Below are 26,258 nucleotides of genomic sequence, written 5' to 3' on the forward strand. Positions count from 1 at the left end.
TATATATGTATATAAAGGTATATACAGTATAGGTATATATGTATGTATATATGTATATAAAGGTATATACAGTATAGGTATATATGTATGTATATATGTATATAAAGGTATATACAGTATAGGCCTAATGTGATCAAACTTTCTTGTTCTTGTCAAAAGTCTAGCAGCTGTATACTTGGTCAACAGCCATACTTTTTACACTGATGGTTGTGATATAAACAACTTTAAAACTCTTATTAGTATGCGCCACACTCTGTGAACCCACACCAAGCACATTTCTGGAGACAGAAATGGCACATTATAAACGCAGCATAGGGATTACCCATAATGCCGAGCATCCGTGACTCTTGGCTGTATTATACACGCGCCCCCATCCGGCATGGCGTAGTGGGTAGAGCGGCCTTGCCAGAAACCTGAGGGTTGCAGGTTCGCTCCCCGCCTATTGACATCCAAATCGCTGCCGTTGTGTCCTTGGGCAGGACACTTCACCCTTTGCCCACACTGGTGAATGAATGATGAATGAATGATAGGTGCTGGTCGGAGGAGCCGTAGGCGCAAACTGGCAGCCACACTTCCGTCAGTCTACCCCAGGGCAGCTGTGGCTACAGATGTAGCTTACCACCACCAGGTGTGACAGAATGATGGGTTCCCACTTCTCTGTGAGCGCTTTGAGTATCTCATAATAGAAAAGTGCGATATAAATCTAATCCATTATTATTATTAGTATCCCCGCCTGCGTTTATAATGTGCCACAAAGCCAATACTCTCCAGAAATGTGTTTGTTATTCTCGTTTGGTGTGGGTTCACAGAGTGTGGCGCATATTAGTAAGAGTGTTAAAATTGTTTTATATCACAACCATTAGTGTGATCTGTACGACTGTGGAACAAGACCCCTGGTTTACACACAGTAAAGGCAAAAAAAATAAAACTCCTCCGCCATTTTGAAAATAGCGGCAGGGGAAGCGTTACTTGTGACGTCACGAATTTGACCCGGCGGTAAAAGTAAGCATTCGCTTATTAATTTGGTGAGCGACTATTCAAGGAAATACGGTATTCGCTTCAGCATCCGCCGACCCCTCTCTTGTCAGTTTATGTGACCTACCACTTGGTGGCTGAGTTGCTGTTGTTCCCAAACTTTTCCATATTCTTATAATTAAGATGACTTTGGAATATTTAGGAGGAAGGAAATTACCCGACTGGATTTGTTGCACAGGCGGCATAGCTCGGTTGGTAGAGCGGCCGTGCCAGCAACTTGAGAGTTGCAGGTTCGATTCCGGCTTGTGCCATCCTAGTTACTGCCGTTGTGTCCTTGGGCAAGACACTTTACCCAGTGCCACCCACACTGGTTTAAATGTAACTTAGATATTGGGTTTACGGCTTCACGGTGGCAGAGGGGTTAGTGCGTCTGCCTCACAATACGAAGTTCCTGCAGTCCTGGGTTCAAATCCAGGCTCAGGATCTTCCGGTGTGGAGTTTGCATGTTCTCCCCGTGAATGCGTGGGTTCCCTCCGGGTACTCCGGCTTCCTCCCACTTCCAAAGACATGCACCTGGGGATAGGCCCCTCCCACCTCCAAAGACATGCACCTGGGGATAGGCCCCTCCCACCTCCAAAGACATGCACCTGGGGATAGGCCCCTCCCACCTCCAAAGACATGCACCTGGGGATAGGCCCCTCCCACTTCCAAAAACATGCACCTGGGGATAGGTTGATTGGCAACACTAAAATTGGTCCCTAGTGTGTGAATGTGAGTGTGAATGTTGTCTGTCTATCTGTGTTGGCCCTGCGATGAGGTGGCGACTTGTCCAAGGTGTACACCGCCTTCCGCCCGATTGTAGCTGAGATAGGCGCCAGCGACCCCCGCCACCCCAAAAGGGAATAAGCGGTAGAAAAGGGATGGTTATGTAAAGAGCTTTGAGTCACTAAATATAATTCACAATTCACATCCTATGACAGTTCCACGCTGGAAATCACTGAAAGCGGCCCATTCTTTCACAAATGTTTGTAGACACAGTCTCCATGCTTAAGTGCTTGATTTGATACACCGGGCCAAGTGATTAGAAAACCTGATTCTCATCATTTGAATGGGTGGCCAATACTTTTGGGCAATTTAGTGTTGAAGAAGAAGACAATAAGTCATAATACAAGAAGTCGAATTCTTCTCAGTCTGAGAAGCTTCTGACTCCTTTTGCCATTATTCCTCTCGGGTTTGTGCTGGCAACATCCATGGAAACCAAAAAAAAAAAAACCCTGACACTCCTCACAGTGCCCCTGATACACTATCTCCATCCCTAAAACATGACACTATTCGAAAGCCATTTCCCTTTTCCACAGTCCAAGTCCGCGTCCGACTGAGGTAGGTCCAACTGGTCCATTCTGCAAGGCTGAGCGAGCGCCGTCTCGGGCCTCGATGGTTTTATTATCGCGGTCGAGCACGGATGAGGTCTGGCGGGTATTAACAACTGGAGATGGGGAGGGGGGGCTTGGACAGAGCTGGAGCCAGTCGCCCGAAGACCAAGCCTGCATTCAGATCTGCGACGGAGGAGGACAAACAAAGGCGTCTCTGTGTCCAAGCGAGGCAACTGTCAAGCGGTTAACAACCGAGGGTTGCAACTTGATATCCCCTTTTCCAATCAAGGACCTAATATTCGTCAACATAAACGCAAATATTCACATTTGAAGACGCATTTAATTATATCCTGTGCAAGAAGGACGAGAAGGCACATTTGGATATAATTTAGAGTAGTCAGTGTACAGCTTGTATAGCAGAATAGACTGACTATTGCCCCAGGCGTGCCCCTGACAGTTTGTCTGTTTTAGTTTGTTCCTCTGCATTTGTGGTTAGTATTTCCTGTCTTTTAGTTCCTGTCTAGTGCTCTTAATTTGTCAGCTTCCTGTCTTGTTCCCTGAGTGCTGTGTTCCTCCTCATTGTGTTTAGTATTTCCTCTCTAGTGCTCTTATTTTGTCAGCTTCCTGTCTTGTTCCCTGAGTGCTGTGTTCCCCTTCAGCAGCGGCCGATTGGCATCTGGCCACAGCTGCTGCCAATCAGCCTGCTCCTATTTGTACCTGCTTTGTCTTGTGTCAGGAGTGTCAATCATTGTATTGTCATTTGTGTTGTTGTTGCCTCATGTTTCAGTTCAGTTCAGTTTATTTTCAGTCATATTCAAACATGGATCACGATTCAAAAATGAATAACATGACTGAAACAGGCATAAGCAAAAAAGCTTATATGCCCATCATTAAAAAAAAATTTTTTACATTCAATTAAGTTACCTTTTCTAATAATTTTGTAATATAAAAATAAATATAGTCATTCAGCATTTACATTTAAGTTGCCCTTTAACAAATAATACAAAAATATGTACTCACATATATACCTTCTAAATACAACATTTAACCAAACAAACATACATTTCTAGTCCACATAACTTTTTAAAATACATTGTGACATGTTTTTTTTTTAATTAAATACTGAGTCACTAATTTTTATTGCTTTACCAACAAAATTCCACGAGTTAACACCGAGAAAAGATAAACATCTACGTTTAACTAATCTTGCTTTTGGTAAAAATAAACTTAGATTGTATTTGCTGGTCTGTAGAGAGAAGTATTTTTCAATTCCTTCTGGAAGAGTATTTATTTTTGCTTTGAACATTATCTGTGTTATTTTATGATAAACAATATCTTGAACTTTCATAAGTTTTGATTGAACAAATAATGGATGGGTATGGTCATAATATCCTGCTTTGTTTATTACCTAGCTTGTTAGCCATTAGCTGTTTCCAGTTTGTCTGTTTTCTGCTAGGTACCTGTTAGCTTCCACGCTAAAGGCTTTTTGTTTTTTATCCGCCCACGTGCTCGCTTTTCCTTTGAACCCTTTGTTTGGTTTTGTTTTAGTATTTATATTAAAATCAAGTTTGCTCATTCCATGCCTGCCTCCATCTCTGCATCTTGGGGTTTGTCAACAAATAACTCTGACAAAGTGAAGTGAATTATATTTATATAGCGCTTTTCTCTAGTGACTCAAAGCGCTTTACATAGTGAAACCCAATATCTAAGTTACATTTAAACCAGTGTGGGTGGCACTGGGAGCAGGTGGGTAAAGTGTCTTGCCCGAGGACACAACGGTAGTGACTAGGATGGCGGAAGCGGGAATCGAACCTGCAACCCTCAAGTTGCTGGCACGGCTGCTCTACCAACCGAGCTATGGAAATCATGGAAGGGTCTGAAATTTCCACCGTAGGTGCATGTCCACTGTATGAGAGATAACCTAAAAAGAAAAATCCAGAAATCCCAATCTATGATTTTTTTTTAACAATGTATCCGTGTGATACAGCTGAAAATAAGTATTTGAACACCTGTCTATCAGCTAGAATTCTGACCCTCAAATACCCGTTAGTCAACCTTTAAAAGTCCTCCTCCACTCCACTGTATGATCCTGAATCAGATGCACCTGTGTGAGGTGGTTAGCTGCATAAAGACACCTGTCCACCCCATACGATCAGTAAGACCCAAATATTCAGCAAGGCTAAGAGCAAGGGGCTGTCCAAAGACACCAGAGACAAAACTGTACAACTCTACAAGGATGGAAAGGGCTACGGAGAAATAGCCAAGCAGCTTGGTGAAAAAAGGTCCACTGTTTTCGACTCTCTGCGAAGACACTGGCCATTTCCCTGTGACGTCACACAGTGCTGCCAATGTAAACAAACAATGGGAATACCACAGCAAGATATAGTGACATTAGCTCGGATTCAAACTTGGATTTCAGCGACTTAAGCGATTCAACAGATTACGCATGTATTGAAACAGATGGTTGGAGTATGAAAGTATTGAAGAAGAAACTGAAGCTATTGAGCGAATAGCTATTGACGCTATTCATAGCCATAGCATGGCCGAATAGCTGCATTAGCATCGCCGGTAAAATGTGCGGACCAAACGATCAGGACTTTCGCATCTTGTGACACTGGAGCAACTTAAATCCGTCGATTGGTAAGTGTTTGTTTCGCATTAAATGTGGGTGGAAGGAAACGTAATATAGTTGCAAATGCATCTACAGGTTATCCATACATCTCTGTGCCATGTCTGCTTTAGCACCGGCGGTAAATAGCATGTCAGCATCGATTAGCGTGGCATGTTAGCATCGATTAGCTGGCAGTCAACATCAACAAAACTCACCTTTGTGATTTCGTTGACTTAATCGTTGCAAATGCATCTGCAGGTTATCCATACATCTCTGTGCCATGTCTGCCTTAGCACCGCCGGTAAAATGTGGAGACACTCTGGTACATTCAATGGGGGTCTGGCGGCAGATTTCTTGCCAGTGGTGCAACTTGAATCCCTCCCTGTTAGTGTTGTTACAACCTCCGACAACACACCGACGAGGCATGATGTCTCCAAAGTTCCAAAAAATAGTCAAAAAAATGGAAAATAACAGAGCTGAGACCCGGTGTTTGTAATGTGTTGAAAATGAAAATGGTGGGTGTGTTACCTCGGTGACGTCACATTCTGACGTCATCGCCTCCAGCGCGATAAACAGAAAGGCGTTTAATTCGCCAAAATTCACCCATTTAGAGTTCGGGAATAGGTTAAAAAAATATATGGTCTTTTTTCTGCACCATCAAGGTATATATTGATGCTTACATAGGTCTGCTGATAATGTTCCCCTTTAAGTGTGTATCAAACTGGTAGCCCTTCGCATGAATCAGTACCCAAGAAGTAGCTCTTGCTTTCAAAAAGGTTGGTGACCCCTGCTTTAAGCTTAAAAAAATCACTTAGGCATCTTCAGAATGGATCTGACTATCATTCAAAAAGGTACCTGTTTTTGGGTCCCCATACCGTCCGAACTCCCCTAAAGGTGACTGTGTAAACAGAGCCATGTCCCCATTAAGTCAGCATTGCCAGAACACACACACACACACACACACACACACAAAACCAGTGTGTGCATTAAAACGCAGCCACCGAGCAGCTCGACACCTGAGAATTGTCACTAATAGATTGACACGCAACAAAGGCCAGCTTCGCCGAGTGAAGGATGTTGTTTTCCTCGGGGTAACAGGGGACTAATCTCACAGAAGACAGATTGCGCCGGGTGACATAGGGTGGAATTCATTAGCAGGACAGCCGACAAATTTTCGGGAGACCTGTTTGTGATCGGGAGGACGGGTTGAGAAATTACTTTCCAGCTCTTGTTCGTCTCCAACGATTATTGCTTAAAGGCCTACTGAAAGCCACTACTAGCGACCACACAGTCTGATAGTTTATATATCAATGATGAAATATTAACATTGCAACACATGCCAATACGGCCTTTTTAGTTGACTAAATTGCAATTTTAAGTTTCGCGCGAAGTATCCTGTTGATGACGCGTGCGTGTGACGTCTCGGATTGTACCGGACATTTTTTTCCAGCCCGATCCAAGCTATAAGTAGTCTGCTTTAATCGCATAATTACACAGTATTCTGGACGTCTGTGTTGCTGAATCTTTTGCAATTTGTTCAATTAATAATGGAGACATCAAAGAAGAAAGCTGTAGTTGGGAAGCGGTGTATTGCGGCTGCCTTTAGCAACACAAACACAACCGGTGGTTTCCTTGTTTACATTCCCGAAGGTGAAGCGTTACTATGGAACAGAGCGGTCGAGCGAGCATGGTTCCCGACCATATGTCAACCGGCAGGTTCCAGCGGCAAGAGCTATTCGGACCGAGAAAACGACAATTTCCTCCATTAATTTGAGCGAGGATGAAAGATTTGTGTATGAGGATATTGATAGCGAAGGACTAGAAAAAAAAAGAAAAGAAAATTAATTGGGACCGATTCAGATGTTTTTAGACACATTTACCAGGATAATTGTGAGAAACCTCTTATCTTTCTACTGTGTTGCAAGTGTTTTAGTGAGATTAAACATGTCCAGAATACTGTGGAATTGCGCGATGAAAAGAGACGACTTTTAACCGCAAATGGCGCTGCGCTAATATGTCCCCTCCAACCCGAGACGTCACGCGCACGCGTCATCGTTTCTCGACCTTTTCAACAAGAAACTCCGCGGGAAATTTAAAATTGGAATTTAGTAAACTAAACCGGTCGTATTGGCATGTGTTGCAATGTTAATATTTCATCATTGATATATAAACTGAATATTTTGCAATTTGTTCAATGGATAATGGATACATCAAAGAAGAAAGCTGTAGGTGGGAAGCGGTGTATTGCGGCTGCCTTTAGCAACACAAACCCAGCCAGTGTTTCCTTGTTTACATTCCCGAAAGTGAAGCGTTACTACGGAACAGAGCGGTCAAGCGAACATGGTTCCCGACCACATGTCAACCGGCAGGTTCCAGCGGCAAGAGCTAGCAAGAGAAAACGACAATTTCCCCCATTAATTTGAGCGAGGATGAAAGATTTGTGGATGATGATATTGATGGCGAAGGACTGGAAAAAAAAAGAAAAGAAAATTAATTAGGACGGATTCAGAGGTTTTTAGACACATTTACTAGGATAATTGTGAGAAACCTCTTATCTTTCTACTGTGTTGCTGGTGTTTTGGTGAGATTAAACATGTCCAGAATACTGTGTAATTGCGCGATGAAAAGAGACGACTTTTAACCGCAAATGGCGCTAAGCTAATATGTCCCCTCCAACCCGAGACGTCACGTGCACGTGTCATCGTTTCGCGACGTTTTCAACAAGAAACACCGCGGGAAATTTAAAATTGTAATTTAGTAAACTAAACCGGCCGTATTGGCATTTAATGCAATGTTAATTGATATATAAACTGAATCTTTTGCAATTTGTTCAATGGACATTGGAGACATCAAAGAAGAAAGCTGTAGATGGGAAGTGGTGTATTGCGGCTGCCTTTAGCAACACAAACACAGCCGGTGTTTCCTTGTTTACATTCCCGAAGGTGAAGCGTTACTACGGAACAGAGCGGTCAAGCGAACATGTTTCCCGACCACATGTCAACCGGCAGTTTCCAGCGGCAAGAGCTATTCGGGCCAAGAAAACGACAATTTCCCCATTACTTTGAGCGAGGATGAAAGATTTGTGGATGAGGATATTGATAGCGAAGGACTAGAAAAAAAAAAATTAAGTTAAAAAAAAGGCGATTGCATTGGGACGGATTCAGATGTTTTTAGACACATTTACTAGGATAATTGTGAGAAACCTCTTCTCTTTCTACTGTGTTGCTAGTGTTTTAGTGAGATTAAAAATGTCCAGAATACTGTGTAATTAATTGCGCGATGAAAAGAGACGACTTTATGTCCCCGAAGGTGAAGCGTTACTACGGAACAGAGCGGTCAAGCGAACATGGTTCCCGACCACATGTCAACCGGCAGGTTTCGGTGAAAAAATTGCGGTAATAAGTCGGCTCTTACCGTAGACATGTCAAAGAGGCAGCTGCGACTCTCTTGCCTCCTCCGTGGCTTCCCTCAGAGACACTGGCGGTCACCACACCCCTCTGACTTTCAGGTACGACAGTATAATCTCACTACAACACTAGTAACACAATAAGCAGATAAGGGATTTTCCAGAATTATCCTAGTAAATGTGTTTAATAACATCTGAATCGCTCCCACTGCCCTGTCTTTTTTTTTTAGTCCTTCACTCTAACTTTCCTCATCCAGAAATCTTTCATCCTCGCTCAAATCCGAATCGCTCTCGCTGCTGGTGGCCATGATTGTAAACAATCTTCAGATGTGAGGAGCTCCACAACCCGTGACGTCACGCAGACATCGTCTGCTACTTCCGGTACAGGCAAGGCTTTTTTATTAGCGACCAAAAGCTGTGAAATTTGTTGTCGATGTTCTCTACTAAATCCTTTCAGCAAAAATATGGCAATATCGCGAAATGATCAAGTATGACACATAGAATGGACCTGCTATCCCCGTTTAAATAAGAAAATATAATTTCAGAAGGCCTTTAATGTCCAAATGTGGGGAATCCGGCCATAGGTCGGAACCAAATTCGGAAAAAGGTAACACTCGGCGTGGTTTAAATTTAACAAATCCGATTAAGACCCCTTCTGCGTGGTTAAGAGCCGCCCTCCGACGGCGTCGAGTGCACTACCGCGTCGGCTTGTTTTCTTGAATTGTGTGCAATTAACAGCCAACCGCACATCTTTCTCCATTTTCCAGCACTCAACCTGACACATGAAACTGTCACCACCTCCTCTCCCTTTTGACCACTCTGCCAGAGATGGGAAATGGAAGCTGAAATTGTTTTACGGCCCGGAGAAGAAAGAAGGGCTTGATGTCTGCAAATGTGTTTCTGGCGGTGGCAAAATCTATCTCGCCTCACGCTCTTAACCTGTACTTATGAATCTCCACAAAAAAAAAAAAAAACGACCTTATCCGACTCTCACAAGAGATTGTTATCCTGCCCGCCATGCACCGATGGAAGTGTAATTGAAGGGGCCCGCGTATAGAAGGCATGGAAAATTGCTTGTAGACATGAGCTGTCCGTCGGCATTTTTCTCGTGTTGTAAACAAAGAGTTTTCTGGTTATTTCTGTTTTTGGTAAGGTTATTAAACACGGTATAGCGGTAAATTGTTTGTCCTGGGAATGACGTTAAGTGGAGGCTCCTCTATGGGGGTCTTGGGGCCCCTTTACTACTGTTACCCCTTGACAAAGGCCTAGTACCTGACCGCCCCATAGCCAGGTCTACGGAGCAGGCAGAAGACGGTAAATTTAAGAACCGCCACAACAGTGGAAGAAGGCTGCAGCAGAAAAGGGTCCCCAGTTGTCTTGGACTCCATGCCACCTCAGATTACCGTCCCGCTCTTAACCTGTACTTATGATCCTCCACACAAAAAAAACACAACCTTATCCAACTCTCACAAGAGATTGTTATCCTGCCCGCCATGCACCGATGGAAGTGTAATTGAAGGGGCCTGAGTATAGAAGGCAAGGAAAATTGCTTGTAGACATGAGCTGTCCATCAGCATTTTTCTCGAATTGTAAACAAGGAGTTTTCTGGTTATTTCTGTTTTTGGTAAGGTTCTTAAACACGGTAGAGTGGTAAATTGTTCTTCCTGGGCATGACGTTAAGTGGAGGCTCCTCTATGGGGGTCTTGGGGCCCCTTTACTACTGTTACCCCTTGACGAAGGCCTAGTACCTGACCGCCCCATAGCCAGGTCTATGGAGCAGGCGGAAGACGGTAAATTTAAGAACTGCCACAACGGCGGAAGAAGGCTGCAGCAGAAAAGGGTCCCCAGTCGTCTTGGACTCCATGCCACCTCAGATTTCCGTCCTTCTCTTAACCTGTACTTATGATCCTCCACACAAAAAACAACCTTATCCGACTCTCACAAGAGATTGTTATCCTGCCCGCCATGCACCGATGGAAGCGTAATTGAAGGGGCCCGCGTATAGAAGGCATGGCAGCTTGAAACGTTTCGGAAAATTGCTTGTCCATCGGCATTTTTCTCGTATTGTAAACAAGGACTTTTCTGGTTATTTCTGTTTTTGGTAAGGTTCTTAAACACGGTATAGCGGTAAATTGTTTGTCCTGGGCATGACGTTAAGTGGAGGCTCCTCTCTGGGGGTCTTGGGGCACTAGGAGGCTAACCCTTTTACGACTGTTACCCCTTGACAAAGACCTAGAACCTGACCGCCCCATAGCCAGGTCTACGGAGCAGGCGGAAGACGGTAAATTTAAGAACTGCCCCAACTGCGGAGGAAGGCTGCAGCAGAAAAGGGTCCCCAGTCGTCTTGGACTCCATGCCACCTCAGATTACCGTCCCGGCCTTAACCTGTATTTATGAATCTCCACACACAAAAAAACAACCTTATCCAACTCTCACAAGAGATTGTTATCCTGCCCGCCATGCACCGATGGAAGTGTAATTGAAGGGGCCCGCGTATAGAAGGCATGGAAAATTGCTTGTAGACATGAGCTGTCCGTCGGCATTTTTCTCGTATTGTAAACAAGGAGTTTTCTGGATATTTCCGTTTTTGGTAAGGTTATTAAACACGGTATAGTGGTAAATTGTTTGTCCTGGGCATGACGTTAAGTGGAGGCTCCTCTATGGGGGTCTTGGGGCCCCTTTACTACTGTTACCCCTTGACAAAGGCCTAGTACCTGACCGCCCCATAGCCAGGTCTACGGAGCAGGCGGAAGACGGTAAATTTAAGAACTGCCACAACGGCGGAAGAAGGCTGCAGCAGAAAAGGGTCCCCAGTCGTCTTGGACTCCATGCCACCTCAGATTTCCGTCCTTCTCTTAACCTGTACTTATGATCCTCCACACAAAAAACAACCTTATCCGACTCTCACAAGAGATTGTTATCCTGCCCGCCATGCACCGATGGAAGCGTAATTGAAGGGGCCCGCGTATAGAAGGCATGGCAGCTTGAAACGTTTCGGAAAATTGCTTGTCCATCGGCATTTTTCTCGTATTGTAAACAAGGACTTTTCTGGTTATTTCTGTTTTTGGTAAGGTTATTAAACACGGTATAGCGGTAAATTGTTTGTCCTGGGCATGACGTTAAGTGGAGGCTCCTCTCTGGGGGTCTTGGGGCACTAGGAGGTTAACCCTTTTACGACTGTTACCCCTTGACAAAGACCCAGAACCTGACCGCCCCATAGCCAGGTCTACGGAGCAGGCGGAAGACGGTAAATTTAAGAACTGCCCCAACTGCGGAGGAAGGCTGCAGCAGAAAAGGGTCCCCAGTCGTCTTGGACTCCATGCCACCTCAGATTACCGTCCCGGTCTTAACCTGTATTTATGAATCTCCACACACAAAAAAACGACCTTATCCAACTCTCACAAGAGATTGTTATCCTGCCCGCCATGCCCCGATGGAAGTGTAATTGAAGGGGCCCGCATATAGAAGGCATGGCGGCTTGAAACGTTTAGGAAAATTGCTTGTCCATCGGCATTTTTCTCGTCTTGTAAACAAGGAGTTTTCTGGTTATTTCTGTTTTTGGTAAGGTTATTAAACACGGTATAGTGGTAAATTGTTTGTCCTGGGCATGACGTTAAGTGGAGGCTCCTCTATGGGGGTCTTGGGGCACTAGGAGGTTAACCCCTTTACTACTGTTACCCCTTGACAAAGACCTAGTACCTGACCGCCCCATAGCCAGGTCTACGGAGCAGGCGGAAGACGGTAAATTTAAGAAATGCCACAACGGCGGATGAAGGCTGCAGCAGAAAGGGTCCCCCAGTCGTCTTGGACTCCATGCCACCTCAGATTACCGTCCCGCTCTTAACCTGTACTTATGATCCTCCACACACAAAAAAACGACCTTATCCGACTCTCACAAGAGATTGTTATCCTGCCCGCCATGCCCCGATGGAAGTGTAATTGAAGGGGCCCGCGTATAGAAGGCATGGCGGCTTGAAACGTTTAGGAAAATTGCTTGTCCATCGGCATTTTTCTCGTATTGTAAACAAGGACTTTTCTGGTTATTTCTGTTTTTGGTAAGGTTCTTAAACACGGTATAGCGGTAAATTGTTTGTCCTGGGCATGACGTTAAGTGGAGGCTCCTCTATGGGGGTCTTGGGGCACTAGGAGGTTAACCCCTTTACTATTGTTACCCCTTGACAAAGGCCTAGTACCTGACTGCCCCTATAGCCAGGTCTACGGAGCAGGCGGAAGACGGTAAATTTAAGAACTGCCACAACTGCGGAAGAAGGCTGCAGCAGAAAAGGGTCCCCAGTCGTCTTGGACTCCATGCCACCTCAGATTTCCGTCCTTCTCTTAACCTGTACTTATGATCCTCCACACAAAAAAAAACGACCTTATCCGACTCTCACAAGAGATTGTTATCCTGCCCGCCATGCCCCGATGGAAGTGTAATTGAAGGGGCCCGCGTATAGAAGGCATGGCGGCTTGAAACGTTTTGGAAAATTGCTTGTCCATCGGCATTTTTCTCGTATTGTAAACAAGGAGTTTTCTGGATATTTCCGTTTTTGGTAAGGTTATTAAACACGGTATAGTGGTAAATTGTTTGTCCTGGGCATGACGTTAAGTGGAGGCTCCTCTATGGGGGTTTTGGGGCATTAGGAGGTTAACCCTTTTACTACTGTTACCCCTTGACAAAGGCCTAGTACCTGACCGCCCCTATAGCCAGGTCTACGGCGCAGGCGGAAGACGGTAAATTTAAGAACTGCCCCAACTGCGGAAGAAGGCTGCAGCAGAAAAGGGTCCCCAGTCGTCTTGGACTCCATGCCACCTCAGATTGCCGTCCCGCTCTTAACCTGTACTTATGATCCTCCACCAAAAAAAACGACCTTATCCGACTCTCACAAGAGATTGTTATCCTGCCCGCCATGCACCGAATGAAGTGTAATTGAAGGGGCCCGCGTATAGAAGGCATGGCAGCTTGAAACGTTTTGGAAAATTGCTTGTCCATCGGCATTTTTCTCGTATTGTAAACAAGGAGTTTTCTGGTTATTTCTGTTTTTGGTAAGGTTCTTAAACACGGTATAGCGGTAAATTGTTTGTCCTGGGCATGACGTTAAGTGGAGGCTCCTCTATGGGGGTCTTGGGGCACTAGGAGGTTAACCCCTTTACTACTGTTACCCCTTGACAAAGGCCTAGTACCTGACTGCCCCTATAGCCGGGTCTACGGAGCAGGCAGAAGACGGTAAATTTAAGAACTGCCACAACGGCGGATGAAGGCTGCAGCAGAAAGGGTCCCCCAGTCGTCTTGGACTCCATGCCACCTCAGATTGCCGTCCCGCTCTTACAGTAACCTGTACTTATGAATCTCCACCAAAAAAAACGATCTTATCCAACTCTCACAAGAGATTGTTATCCTGCCCGCCATGCACCGATGGAAGTGTAATTGAAGGGGCCCGCGTATAGAAGGCATGGAAAATTGCTTGTAGACATGAGCTGTCCATCGGCATTTTTCTCGTATTGTAAACAAGGAGTTTTCTGGTTATTTCTGTTTTTGGTAAGGTTATTGAACACGGTATAGTGGTAAATAGTTTGTCCTGGGCATGACGTTAAGTGGAGGTTCCTCTATGGGGGTCTTGGGGCCCCTTTACTACTGTTACCCCTTGACAAAGGCCTAGTACCTGACCGCCCCATAGCCAGGTCTACGGCGAAGACCTCAACGGCGGAGCAGGCGGAAGACGGTAAATTTAAGAACTGCCCCAACGGCGGCAGAAGGCTGCAGCAGAAAAGGGTCCCCCAGTTGTCTCGGACTCCATGCCCCCTGGACCCTGACCCAATTTCTGTCCAGGATCGTGTGGTGACTGTCGGTGCACCAGTCTCCGCCACGTAAAACAAAGTCGTTTCCAGTGACCGCCGATGATTGATGAATCATGCAAAAATGCACACAGTTATGGAGGCATTTGTACCATAACTGTCATATTTAGGGACCGATTGTCCCTTTCTACAAAAAACAGGTATTTGCCGACGCCGAATATTTCCAAAAAACAATTGGAAATGTGGACTCGTCAGACCACAGAACACTTTTCCACTTTGCATCGGTCCATCTTAGATGATCTCGGGCCCAAAGAAGCCGGCGGCGTTTCTGGATGTTGTTGATAAATGGCTTTCGCTTTGCATAGTAGAGCTTTAACTTGCACTTACAGATGTAGCGACCAACTGTATTTAGTGACAGTGGTTTTCTGAAGTGTTCCCGAGCACATGTGGTGATATCCTTTAGAGATTGATGTCGGTTTTTGATACAGTGCTGTCTGAGGGATCGAAGGTCACGGTCAAAAATGCACACAGCTATGGAGGCATTTGTAACATAACTGTCATATTTAGGGACCGATTGTCCCTTTCTAAGGTTTTATCATTATTATACCGCTGCCTCTTTGAACTGTAATTTGACCCCCTTAACATGCTTCAAAAGTCACCAAATTTTACACACACACCAGGACTGGCAAAAATTGCCATTTAATAAAAAACCAAACCCCAAAACTCAAAATTGTGCTCTAGCGCCCCCTAGGAAAAAACACGGACAAATTCTTTTCAACCCATATTCAGTTGAATGGATTACAAAAACCAGGTATTTGACGACGCCGAATATCTCCAAAAAACATTGGAAATGTGGAATTGTCAGACCACGGAACACTTCTCCACTTTGCATCAGTCCATCTTAGATGATCTCGGGCCCAAAGAAGCCGGCGGCGTTTCTGGATGTTGTTGATAAATGGCTTTCGCTTTGCATAGTAGAGCTTTAACTTGCACTTACAGATGTAGCGACAAACTGTATTTAATGACAATGAATTTCTGAAGTGTTCCTGAGCCCATGTGGTGATATCCTTTAGAGATTGATGTCGGTTTTTGATACAGTGCTGTCTGAGGGATCGAAGGTCACGGTCAAAAATGCACACAGCTATGGAGGCATTAGTACCATAACTGTCATATTTAGGGACCGATTGTCCCTTTCTAAGGTTTTATCATGATTATTATACCGCTGCCTCTCTGAGCTGTAATTTGACCCCCTTAACATGCTTCAAAAGTCACCAAATTTTACACACACATCAGGACTGGCGAAAATTGCCATCTAATAAAAAACCAAACCCCAAAACTCAAAATTGTGCTCTAGCGCCCCCTAGGAACAAACACAGAAAAATTATTTTCAACCCATATTCAGTTGAATGCACTACAAAAACCAGGTATTTGACAACGCCGAATATTTCCCAAAAAAATTTGAAATGTGGACTCGACAGACCACGGAACACTTTTCCACTTTGCTTCAGTCCATCTTACATGATCTCGGGCCCAGAGAAGCCGGCGGCGTTTCTGGATGTTGTTGATAAATGGCCTTCGCTTTGCATAGTAGAGCTTTAACTTGCAGTTACAGATGTAGCAACGAACTGTAATTAGTAACAGTGGTTTTCTGAAGTGTTCCTGAGCTCATGTGGTGATATCCTTTAGAGATTGATGTCGGTTTTTGATACAGTGCTGTCTGAGGGATCGAAGGTCACGGTCAAAAATGCACACAGCTATGGAGGCATTTGTAACATAACTCTTATATTTAGGGAGCCATTGTCCCTTTCTAAGGTTTTATCATGATTATACCGCTGCCTCTTTGAGCTGTAATTTGACCCCCTTAACATGCTTCAAAATTCACCAAATTTTACACACCCACCAGGACTGGCGAAAATTGCCATTTAATAAAAAAACAAACCCCAAAACTCAAAATTGCGCTCTAGCGCCCCCTAGGAACAAACACAGAGAAATTATTTTCAACCCATATTCATTTGAATGCACTACAAAAACCAGGTATTTGACGACGCCGAATACTTCCCAAAAAAATTTGAAATGTGGACTCGTCAGACCACAGAACACTTTTCCACTTTGCATCAGTCCATCTTAGATGATCTCGGGCCCAGAGAAGCCGGCGGCGTTTCTGGATGTTGTTGATAAATGGCTTTCGCTTTGCATAGTAGAGCTTTAACTTGCACTTACAGATGTAGTGACCAACTGTATTTAGTGACAGTGAATTTCTGAAGTGTTCCCGAGCACATGTGGTGATATCCTTTAGAGATTGATGTCGGTTTTTGATACAGTGCCGTCTGAGGGATCGAAGGTCACGGTCAAAAATGCACACAGCTATGGAGGCATTTGTACCATAACTGTCATATTTAGGGACCGATTGTCCCTTTCTAAGGTTTTATCATGATTACACCCTGCCTCTTTGAGCTGTAATTTGACCCCCTTAACATGCTTCAAACGTCACCAAATTTTACACACACACCAGGACTGGCGAAAATTGCCATCTAATAAAAAACCAAACCCCCAAAACTCAAAATTGTGCTCTAGCGCCCCCTAGGAATAAACACAGAAAAATTATTTTCAACCCATATTCAGTTGAATGCACTACAAAAAACAGGTATTTGACGACGCCTAATATATCCAAAAACAATTGGAAATGTGGACTCGACAGACCACGGAACACTTTTCCACTTTGCATCAGTCCATCTTAGATGATTTCGGGCCCAAAGAAGTCGGCGGCGTTTCTGGATGTTGTTGATAAATGGCTTTTGCTTTGCATAGTGGAGCTTTAACTTGCACTTACAGATGTATCGACAAACTGTATTTAGTGACAGTGGTTTTCTGAAGTGTTCCTGAGCCCTTGTGGTGATATCCTTTAGAGATTGATGTCGGTTTTTGATACAGTGCTGTCTGAGGGATCGAAGGTCACGGTCAAAAATGCACACAGTTATGGAGGCATTTGTAGCATAACTGTCATATTTATGGACCGATTGTCCCTTTCTAAGGTTTTATCATGATTATTATACCGCTGCCTCTTTGAGCTGTAATTTGACCCGCTTAACATGCTTCAAAAGTCACCAAATTTTACACACACATCAGGACTGGCGAAAATTGTTATCTAATAAAAAAACAAACCCCAAAACTCAAAATTGCGCTCTAGCGCCCCCTAGGAACAAACACAGAAAAATTATTTTCAACCAATATTCAGTTGAATGCACTACAAAAACCAGGTATTTGACGACGCCGAATATTTCCCCCAAAAATTTGAAATGTGGACTCGACAGACCACGGAACACTTTTCCACTTTGCTTCAGTCCATCTTAGATGATCTCGGGCCCAGAGAAGCCGGCGCCGTTTCTGGATGTTGTTGATAAATGGCTTTCGCTTTGCATAGTAGAGCTTTAACTTGCACTTACAGATGTAGCGACCAACTGTATTTAGTGACAGTGAATTTCTGAAGTGTTCCCGAGCACATGTGGTGATATCCTTTAGAGATTGATGTCGGTTTTTGATACAGTGCCGTCTGAGGGATCGAAGGTCACGGTCAAAAATGCACACAGCTATGGAGGCATTTGTACCATAACTGCCATTGTCCCTTTCTAAGGTTTTATCATTATTATACCGCTGCCTCTTTGAACTGTAATTTGACCCCCTTAACATGCTTCAAAAGTCACCAAATTTTACACACCCACCAGGACTGGCGAAAATTGCCATCTAATAAAAAACCAAACCCCCAAACTCAAAATTATGCTCTAGCGCCCCCTAGGAAAAAACACAGACAAATTCTTTTCAACCCACATTCAGTTGAATGCACTACAAAAACCAGGTATTTGACGACGCCGAATATCTCCAAAAAACATTGGAAATGTGGACTCGACAGACCACGGAACACTTTTCCACTTTGCATCAGTCCATCTTAGATGATCTCGGGCCCAGAGAAGCCGGCGGCGTTTCTGGATGTTGTTGATAAATGGCTTTCGCTTTGCATAGTAGAGCTTTAACTTGCACTTATAGATGTAGCAACGAACTGTATTTAGTAACAGTGGTTTTCTGAAGTGTTCCCGAGCACATGTGGTGATATCCTTTAGAGATTGATGTCGGTTTTTGATACAGTGCCCTCTGAGGGTTCGAAAGTCACGGTCATTCAATGTTGGTTTCCGGCCATGCCGCTTACGTGTAGTGATTTCTCCAGATTCTCTGAACCTTTTGATGATATTATGGAGCGTAGATGTTGAAATCCCTAAATTTCTTGCAATTGCACTTTGAGAAACGTTGTTCTTAAACTGTTTGACTATTTGCTCACGCAGTTGTGGACACAGGGGTGTACCTCGCCCCATCCTTTCTTGTGAAAGACTGAGCATTTTTTGGGGAAGCTGTTTTTATACCCAATCATGGCACCCACCTGTTCCCAATTAGCCTGCACACCTGTGGGATGTTCCAAATAAGTGTTTGATGAGCATTCCTCGACTTTATCAGTATCTATTGCCACCTTTCCCAACTTCTTTGTCAAGTGTTGCTGGCATCAAATTTTAAAGTTAATGATTATCAGTTTGAACATCAAATATGTTGTCTTTGTAGCATATTCAACTGAATATGGGTTGAAAAGGATTTACAAATCATTGTATTCTGTTTATATTTACATCAAACACAATTTCCCAACTCATATGGAAACGGGGTTTGTATGTTTGAGTCATCATTATAAGGTTGGGTTAGTAATAGTGGTAAAAGTACATTTTCACTCCCGATTATTGGCATCCAAAAGCAAGTACATATATCTGCACTAGAAGTATTTTGGGTCCTACCTGAGGGCATCCATGGATCGAAGGAAGGCTTTTCTCTGGTATTGACCTGCTCCCAGTCCAGGTCGTCGTCTCTGCCTTGACTGTAGCCACACGCTGCCAGCGGCTTGGCAAAGTTGCAGTCGCCTGTGATGAAGGAAGAATAAATTATACATTTTTATACATTTGCAATAGGCCATTGAAATGAGACGCATTTATTACTATGGCTGGTGTATCTTCTCACTGACAAATTTTCGAGTCGCCCAACTCTAAAAAGCTGCTCTCAAAGCATCAGGTCGACTAAATTGATTTATTTCCCTCCTTCTTGTTTGTGCACTCTCACACCACTCTACTTTTTTGTATTTGTTTTTTTATTATTCGAGTGACGTAAACGTGATCGATATACACCAATATGTTTTTTCTTTGGACCTTGAAGGCCACACGGTGAACGAGAGCCGTTTGTCCACTCGAAAAACTACAGTCAATACTCTCGGGGTTGACGAGAACATTTTGAAAGGGTACATTTTTGGGGGGGAAAGACTACTGATACTAAATAAATGAGTACCGTATTGCCTTGAAAACTCATCTGTATACTCTAGCCTTTAAATAGACCTCATTTTTAGACCAGTTGATCTGCCGCTTCTTTTCTTTCACCTATGTCCCCCCCTCCCTTGTGGAGGGGGTCCGGTACGATGACCATGGATGAAGTACTGGCTGTCCAGAGTCGAGACCCAGGATGGACCGCTCGCCTGTGTATCGGTTGGGGACTGATCCGCCTCCGCTTGAGATGGTTTCCTGTGGACGGGACTCTCGCTGCTGTCTTGGGTCCGCTTTGAACTGAACTCTCGCGGCTGTGTTGGAGCCACTATGGATTGAACTTTCATAGTATCATGTTAGACCCGCTCGACATCCATTGCTTTCGGTACCCTAGAGGCGGGGGGGGGTTGCCCACATCTGAGGTCCTCTCCAAGGTTTCTCATAGTCTGCATTGTCACTGGCGTCCCACTGGATGTGAATTCTCCCTGCCCACTGGGTGTGAGTTTTCCTTGCCCTTTTGTGGGTTCTTCCGAGGATGTCGTAGTCGTAATGATTTGTGCAGTCCTTTGAGACATTTGTGATTTGGGGCTATATAAATAAACATTGATTGATTGATTGATTGATTGATTTGCCGCCGGGTATATAGTATGCACCTGACTAGAATTACTGCCTTGGTCAGTATCGTTTTGCAAAATAATTAGCGCATGCTTAGCATTAACGCCGGGTCAAACTCGTTTCGCAAAATATTCTTTTTATTAGCGCATGTCTAGAATTTCCACCGGGTCAAACTCGTCACGTCACGAGTGACACTTCACCTGTCATCATTTTCTAAATAGAGGAGGCTGATTTCAACGATTTGAAATCGCATAAAGGGAAGAAGATTAAGAGCTAGACCAGGGGTCGGGAACCTTTTTGGCAGAGAGAGCCATGAAAGCCGAATGTTTCAAAATGTATTTCCGTAAGAGCCATATAAGCCATAGCTCGGTTGGTAGAGTGGCCGTGCCAGCAACTTGAGGGTTGCAGGTTCGATTCCCGCTTGTGCCATCCTAGTCACTGCCGTTGTGTCCTTGGGCAAGACACTTTACCCACCTGCTCCCAGTGCCACCCACACTGGTTTGAATTTAACTTAGATATTGGGTGTCACTATGTAAAGCGCTTTGAGTCACTTGAGAAAAGCGCTATATAAATACAATTCACTTCACTAACATTTTTCAACACTGAATACAACTAAATTCGTGCATTTTTAAGTATGACCAACATTTGTAGAGTATTATAAATATCTTATTCTTTTTAACAACATTGTTATTGTAAATAATTCTTACCATTAATGCGACATCTTGAACAGGTGAGGTAGAAAACGGATGGTTGGATTAAAATGCACGAGAATGTTTTATAATTTGAACGTTATTTTTGAAACTGTGATTACCAGCGGAATTATTCATTACTTATCGTGTTGGGCAATGTCAGCTAAGATTGATCTGCCCTGCCCCTGGTTTAAGCATTAGACACCTTTTTACCTGCACTCTGCCTCCCGCTGTTTCCCACATCTACAAAGCAATTAGCTACCGACTGCCACCTACTGATATGGAAGAGTATTACACGGTTACCCGGCTTTAGCTCGGTTAGGAGAGTGGCCGTGCCAGCAACCTGAGGGTTCCAGGTTCGATTCCCGCTCCCGCCATCCTAGTCACTGGCGTTGTGTCCTTGGGCAAGACACTTTACCCACCTGCCCCCAGTGCCACCCACACTGGTTTAAATGTAACTTAAATATTGGGTGTCACTTTGTAAAGCGCTTTGAGTAACTAGAGAAAAGCGCTATATAAATATAATTATCTGAGTCATCAAAAGAGCCACATCTGGCTCTAGAGCCATAGGTTCCCTACCCCTGAGCTAGACAGTAGGATTTAAGGTCCAAGTGTCTATGTTTTAGTTTTTTTCCTCTGCATTTGTCTGTTTCCTGTGTTTAGTATTTCCTGTCTTTTAGTTCCTGTCAAGTGCTCTTATTTTGTCAGCTTCCTGCCTTGTTCCCTGAGTGCCATGTTCCTCCTCAGTGTGTTTTGTATTTCCCGTCTAGTGCTTTTATTTTGGTTCAGCTTCCTGTTTGTCTCCCTGTGTCCTGTTTTCACTCAGCTGCGGCTGATTGGCATCTGGCCACACCTGTTGCCAATCAGCCAGCTCCTATTTTACCTGCTTTGTTCCTCCAGTCAGGGCTGGATCATTGTATTGTTATGTCAAAGTCATTTTCTACTTGTCATTCCTACTGGTCGTGCGAATGCAGCGTAGCGGTAAGCTACATTTGGTAGATGTTTTGTAGCTTACTGTTTTTTGTTCCCTGCTTCCGATTAGTTTGCTCATAACCCTTAGTTTGTTATATCCGCTTTTTGTTTGTACCCTTTTGGTTTTGGTTTTGTCTCAGTATCTTTATTAAATCATGTTTACTTACCAGTTGTATCCATTACAGAAAAGAGCTATAAGGATTATTCATAAAGTAGATTACTTGGAACACACTAACATTTTATTTATTAACTCTGGACTATTGAAACTACAGGAGCTAGTAAAGCTACAGACATTGTGTGTCATGTTTAAGGCTAGAAGTAAAAAATTACTAGCAAATTTACCCAAAAAATGTTTGTCATCACTTCTGTGATTACAGAGCATAGAAGAAAAAGGTCATTTCAAACAACAATATTCAAGGACAACTTTAAAACAAATGTGTACATCAGTTAAAATTGTGGAATTCTCTTTACAACGAGATAAAAAACTGTAAAAAAATATATTCCAATTGAAAAAAATATATAAAGATAGAACAATAAGATCATATAAGTGTTTACATTTTGTTTTTTATTTATTATTTTACTTATTTTTGGTCTGATTTTGTATTTGCTCTGTATTATTCCGTGAGGTGTATATTACATTATTACTATTATTTTCTTGGTTTGGTTTATATTTTATGAAGTTTTGCACTTTTTTGATTGTTTCATTACATTTGGACATATGTGTCGGCTTAAATGATATTCATGAAGTAAGATCATGTCTTATGTCAAAGGGGGCAGGAAATTGTAAGATTTTCTTCATCCTGCTCCTTCTCAGGAATTGTGTGAATTTAAATTGTACGATTGTGATATAATTATTTATCGTTCTAAATGCACATCAATGAATGAGATAAATAAAAATGAAAAATGAAAATGCCCGCCTCCTTCCCTGCATCTTGGGGTTCGACACCAAATAACCGTGACACCAAGCTATTGAATATGCTAAAAAGAACAGTAAGCAGCTATGTTTTATTGACATACCGTAGCTGCGTGTGTCAAATATGAGTGGTGCTAGAGGGCGCTAGTGGTCCTTCTTGCGACTACTCAAAGTACAAAGAAGAAATATCACGATAAACATTCTGAATTTATCCATCCATCCATTATTTCATTCTCAAAATAACTTACTTCATGAATTATTCATTTATTTTTATTGTGATACTTATTGAGTATATTGTGAATACATTTAGAACAGGAAGTAAACAAAAGTTTTAGCAACTGTTATGTAAAAGGGGTAGGATTTAATCAGCTCTGCTTCTTCCTACTGCTTTTCCAACATGTTGGAAAGAGAAACTGGAAATTGTGAAGTATTATTTATATGCTTGCATGTTCGAAATAAACTCAAACTCAGAAGAAGTGACGACAAAACAGCGATCGTTTATTTTCTTTCCTCTGGCTTGCACTTTTTACACGGAGGATTACATATCTAAACTAAGACAGTTTTCTAAACTGGACTTTCAATCCAAGCAGGAGGTAATAAAGGAAGATCTCCATCGAGACTTTTAAAACTGAAGAAAGATAAGGAAGACTTCTATAGACAAGTTATCGATGCGTTTGATCAGAAGGAGCTGCGCATGGACTGCATTTATAAGTAAAGGTAAGACAATAATAACGTTTTTTTTAATTAAATGTGCCTTTCATGATCCTTACATCACACTCAAATTCATAACCGCAGGCCTAAATTTACCACATGCCTTTAATAAGTGCCGGAGTGAGAAGAGGTTTGAAACTAATAAGGAAATACGGTTTGTCGTTCCCATATTGGCGACGGATCCGTTCGCGTTAAAATTGAGAGCGTCCTTCGAGGCAGACCGGGGGACAATATCTCATCTCTTTACAAGCTCCCTCCGACATTCTGCAGCGTAAAAAGGCTACAAAACCCATGGCCTTTTTTTTTTTTCTTTCTTTCTTTGTCTCCCTTCTTCTTGTTTTCCAATTCATCTCGCCCGTGACATTTCCAGTACAACGTGCAAATGAGGGGGCGATCACAGGATAATTAATATCCAGCCGCATAGGGCAGCTACTAATGATTTATTTGTGGACTTGTCTACTTTTCTGAGGGGGGGGGGGGAGGGGGCTGCTTGTATGAAATGCCAAAAGTATCAGAGGTAAAATGTGGAGGAATAGTCTGCCAGCTTTTTGTTTTATTTTTTTTTATGCCTGTTGAAAACTAATCATTAAAGTTAGGATTTTATGCAGGCTGACTGCCGGTGAGCTCATGACTTGTACTGCAAAATCTGAAATCTACAAATATGATTTGGGAAATTGTGTTAGATGTAAATATAAACAAAATACAATGATTTGCAAATCCTTTTCAACCCATATTCAGTTGAATATGCTACAAAGACAACATATTTGATGTTCAAACTCATAAACTTTATTTATTTTTGCAAATAATAATTAACTTAGAATTTCATGGCTGCAACACGTGCCAAAGTAGTTGGGAAAGGGCATGTTCACCACTGTTTTACGTCACCTTTTCTTTTAACAACACTCAATAAACGTTTGGGAACTGAGGAAACTAATTGCTGAAGCTTTGAAAGTGGAATTCTTTCCCATTCTTGTTTTATGTGGAGCTTCAGTCCTTCAACAGTCCCGGGGTCTCCGCTGTCGTATTTTACGTTTCATAATGCGCCACACATTTTCCATGGGAAACAGATTTGGACTGCAAGCGGCCAGGAAAGTACCCGCTCTCTTTTTTTTACGAAGCCACGCTGTTGTAACACGTGCTGAATGTGGCTCGGCATTGTCTTGCTGAAATAAGCAGGGGCGTCCATGAAAAAGACGGCGCTTAGATGTTCCAAAACCTGTATGTACCTTTCAGCATTAATGGTGCCTTCACAGATGTGTAAGTTACCCATGCCTACCCCCATACCATCACAGATGCTGGCTTTTCAAATTTGCGTCACTAACAGTCTGGATGGTTCGCTTCCCTTTTGGTCCGCATGACATGGTGTCGAATATTTCCAAAAACAATTTGAAATGTGTACTCGTCAGACCACAGAACACTTTTCCACTTTGCATCAGTCCATCTTAGATAATCACGGGCCCAGAGACGCCGGCGGCGTTTCTGGATGTTGTTGATAAATGGCTTTCGCTTTGCATAGTAGAGCTTTAACTTGCGCTTACAGATGTAGCGACCAACTGTATTTAGTGACAGTGGTTTTCTGAAGTGTTCCTGAGTCCATGTGGTGATATCCTTTAGAGATCGATGCCGGTTTTTGGAACAGTGCCGTCTGAGGGATCGAAAGTCACGGTTATTCAATGTTGGTTTCTGGCCATGCCGCTTACGTGGAGTGATTTCTCCAGATTCTCTGAACCTTTTGATGATATTATGGAGCGTAGATGTTGAAATCCCTAAATTTCTTGCAATTGCACTTTGAGAAACGTTGTTCTTAAACTGTTTGACTATTTGCTCACGCAGTTGTGGACAAAGGGGTGTACCTCGCCCCATCTTTTCTTCTGAAAGACTGAGCAGTTTTTGGGGAAGCTGTTTTTATACCCAATCATGGCACCCACCTGTTCCCAATTAGCCTGCACACCTGTGGGATGTTCCAAATAAGTGTTTGATGAGCATTCCTCAACTTTATCAGTATTTATTGCCACCTTTCCCAACTTCTTTGTCACATGTTGCTGGCATCAAATTCTACAGTTAATGATTATCAGTTTGAACATCAAATATGTTGTCTTTGTAGCATATTCAACTGAATATGGGTTGAAAAGGATTTGCAAATCATTGTATTCTGTTTATATTTACATCTAACACAATATCCCAATTATGATTAGCACGGGTCAGGCGTGAGTGTGACTACATCTTTTATTTAGTACTATCACTAACAAAAGATGAACAAAAAGGTACAAAACTTGGCTACAAAATACCAACATGAAACAAAAACACTTGCTCGATTGGCATGAATAATAATGAACTACAAACAAAACTAGCACAACGGCATGAATACAAAAACTTAACATGGAACTACGGACGAGGGCATGAAGGAGGTGCAGCATGGGTAGTGTGTGTGTGTGTGTTTGAAGATCCCAGAATGAAGACAAGAAAAAGAGTCACTTAGGTAGCTGTGATAATTAGTGAAAACAGGTGTGAGGCTGAGGACAGGGACGTGACACGATAGGTGAAAACTAATGAGTTGGCATGGGGACGAAAACAAACCAGGAAGTGCCAAGACAGAACTTAAATGTCCAGAAAACTAAACATAACCTGACCAAAATCAAAACATAAACTAACAGGCGTGACATACATATTTATCCATCCATCCATCCATCTTCTTCCGCTTATCCGAGGTCGGGTCGCGGGGGCAACAGCCTAAGCAGGGAAACCCAGACTTCCCTCTCCCCAGCCACTTCGTCCAGCTCTTCCCGGGGGATCCCGAGGCGTTCCCAGGCCAGCCGGGAGACATAGTCTTCCCAACGTGTCCTGGGTCTTCCCCGTGG

At 43.2% G+C, this 26,258-nt stretch overlaps 1 protein-coding gene across 1 annotated transcript in view; it reads right to left on the reverse strand.

The window, feature by feature from the left end:
* The window catches only part of LOC133568022 (receptor-type tyrosine-protein phosphatase mu-like), a 610,514-nt gene that overhangs the window by 456,785 nt on the left and 127,471 nt on the right, over positions 1-26,258 (reverse strand). The window contains exon 2 of the mRNA XM_061919713.1: positions 18,988-19,110. Coding sequence (XP_061775697.1) covers positions 18,988-19,110 — 123 coding nt within the window. The remainder of the gene's footprint in view (positions 1-18,987; positions 19,111-26,258) is intronic.

Source organism: Nerophis ophidion, linkage group LG14, assembly GCF_033978795.1.
Source record: "Nerophis ophidion isolate RoL-2023_Sa linkage group LG14, RoL_Noph_v1.0, whole genome shotgun sequence".
NCBI lineage: Eukaryota > Metazoa > Chordata > Actinopteri > Syngnathiformes > Syngnathidae > Nerophis > Nerophis ophidion.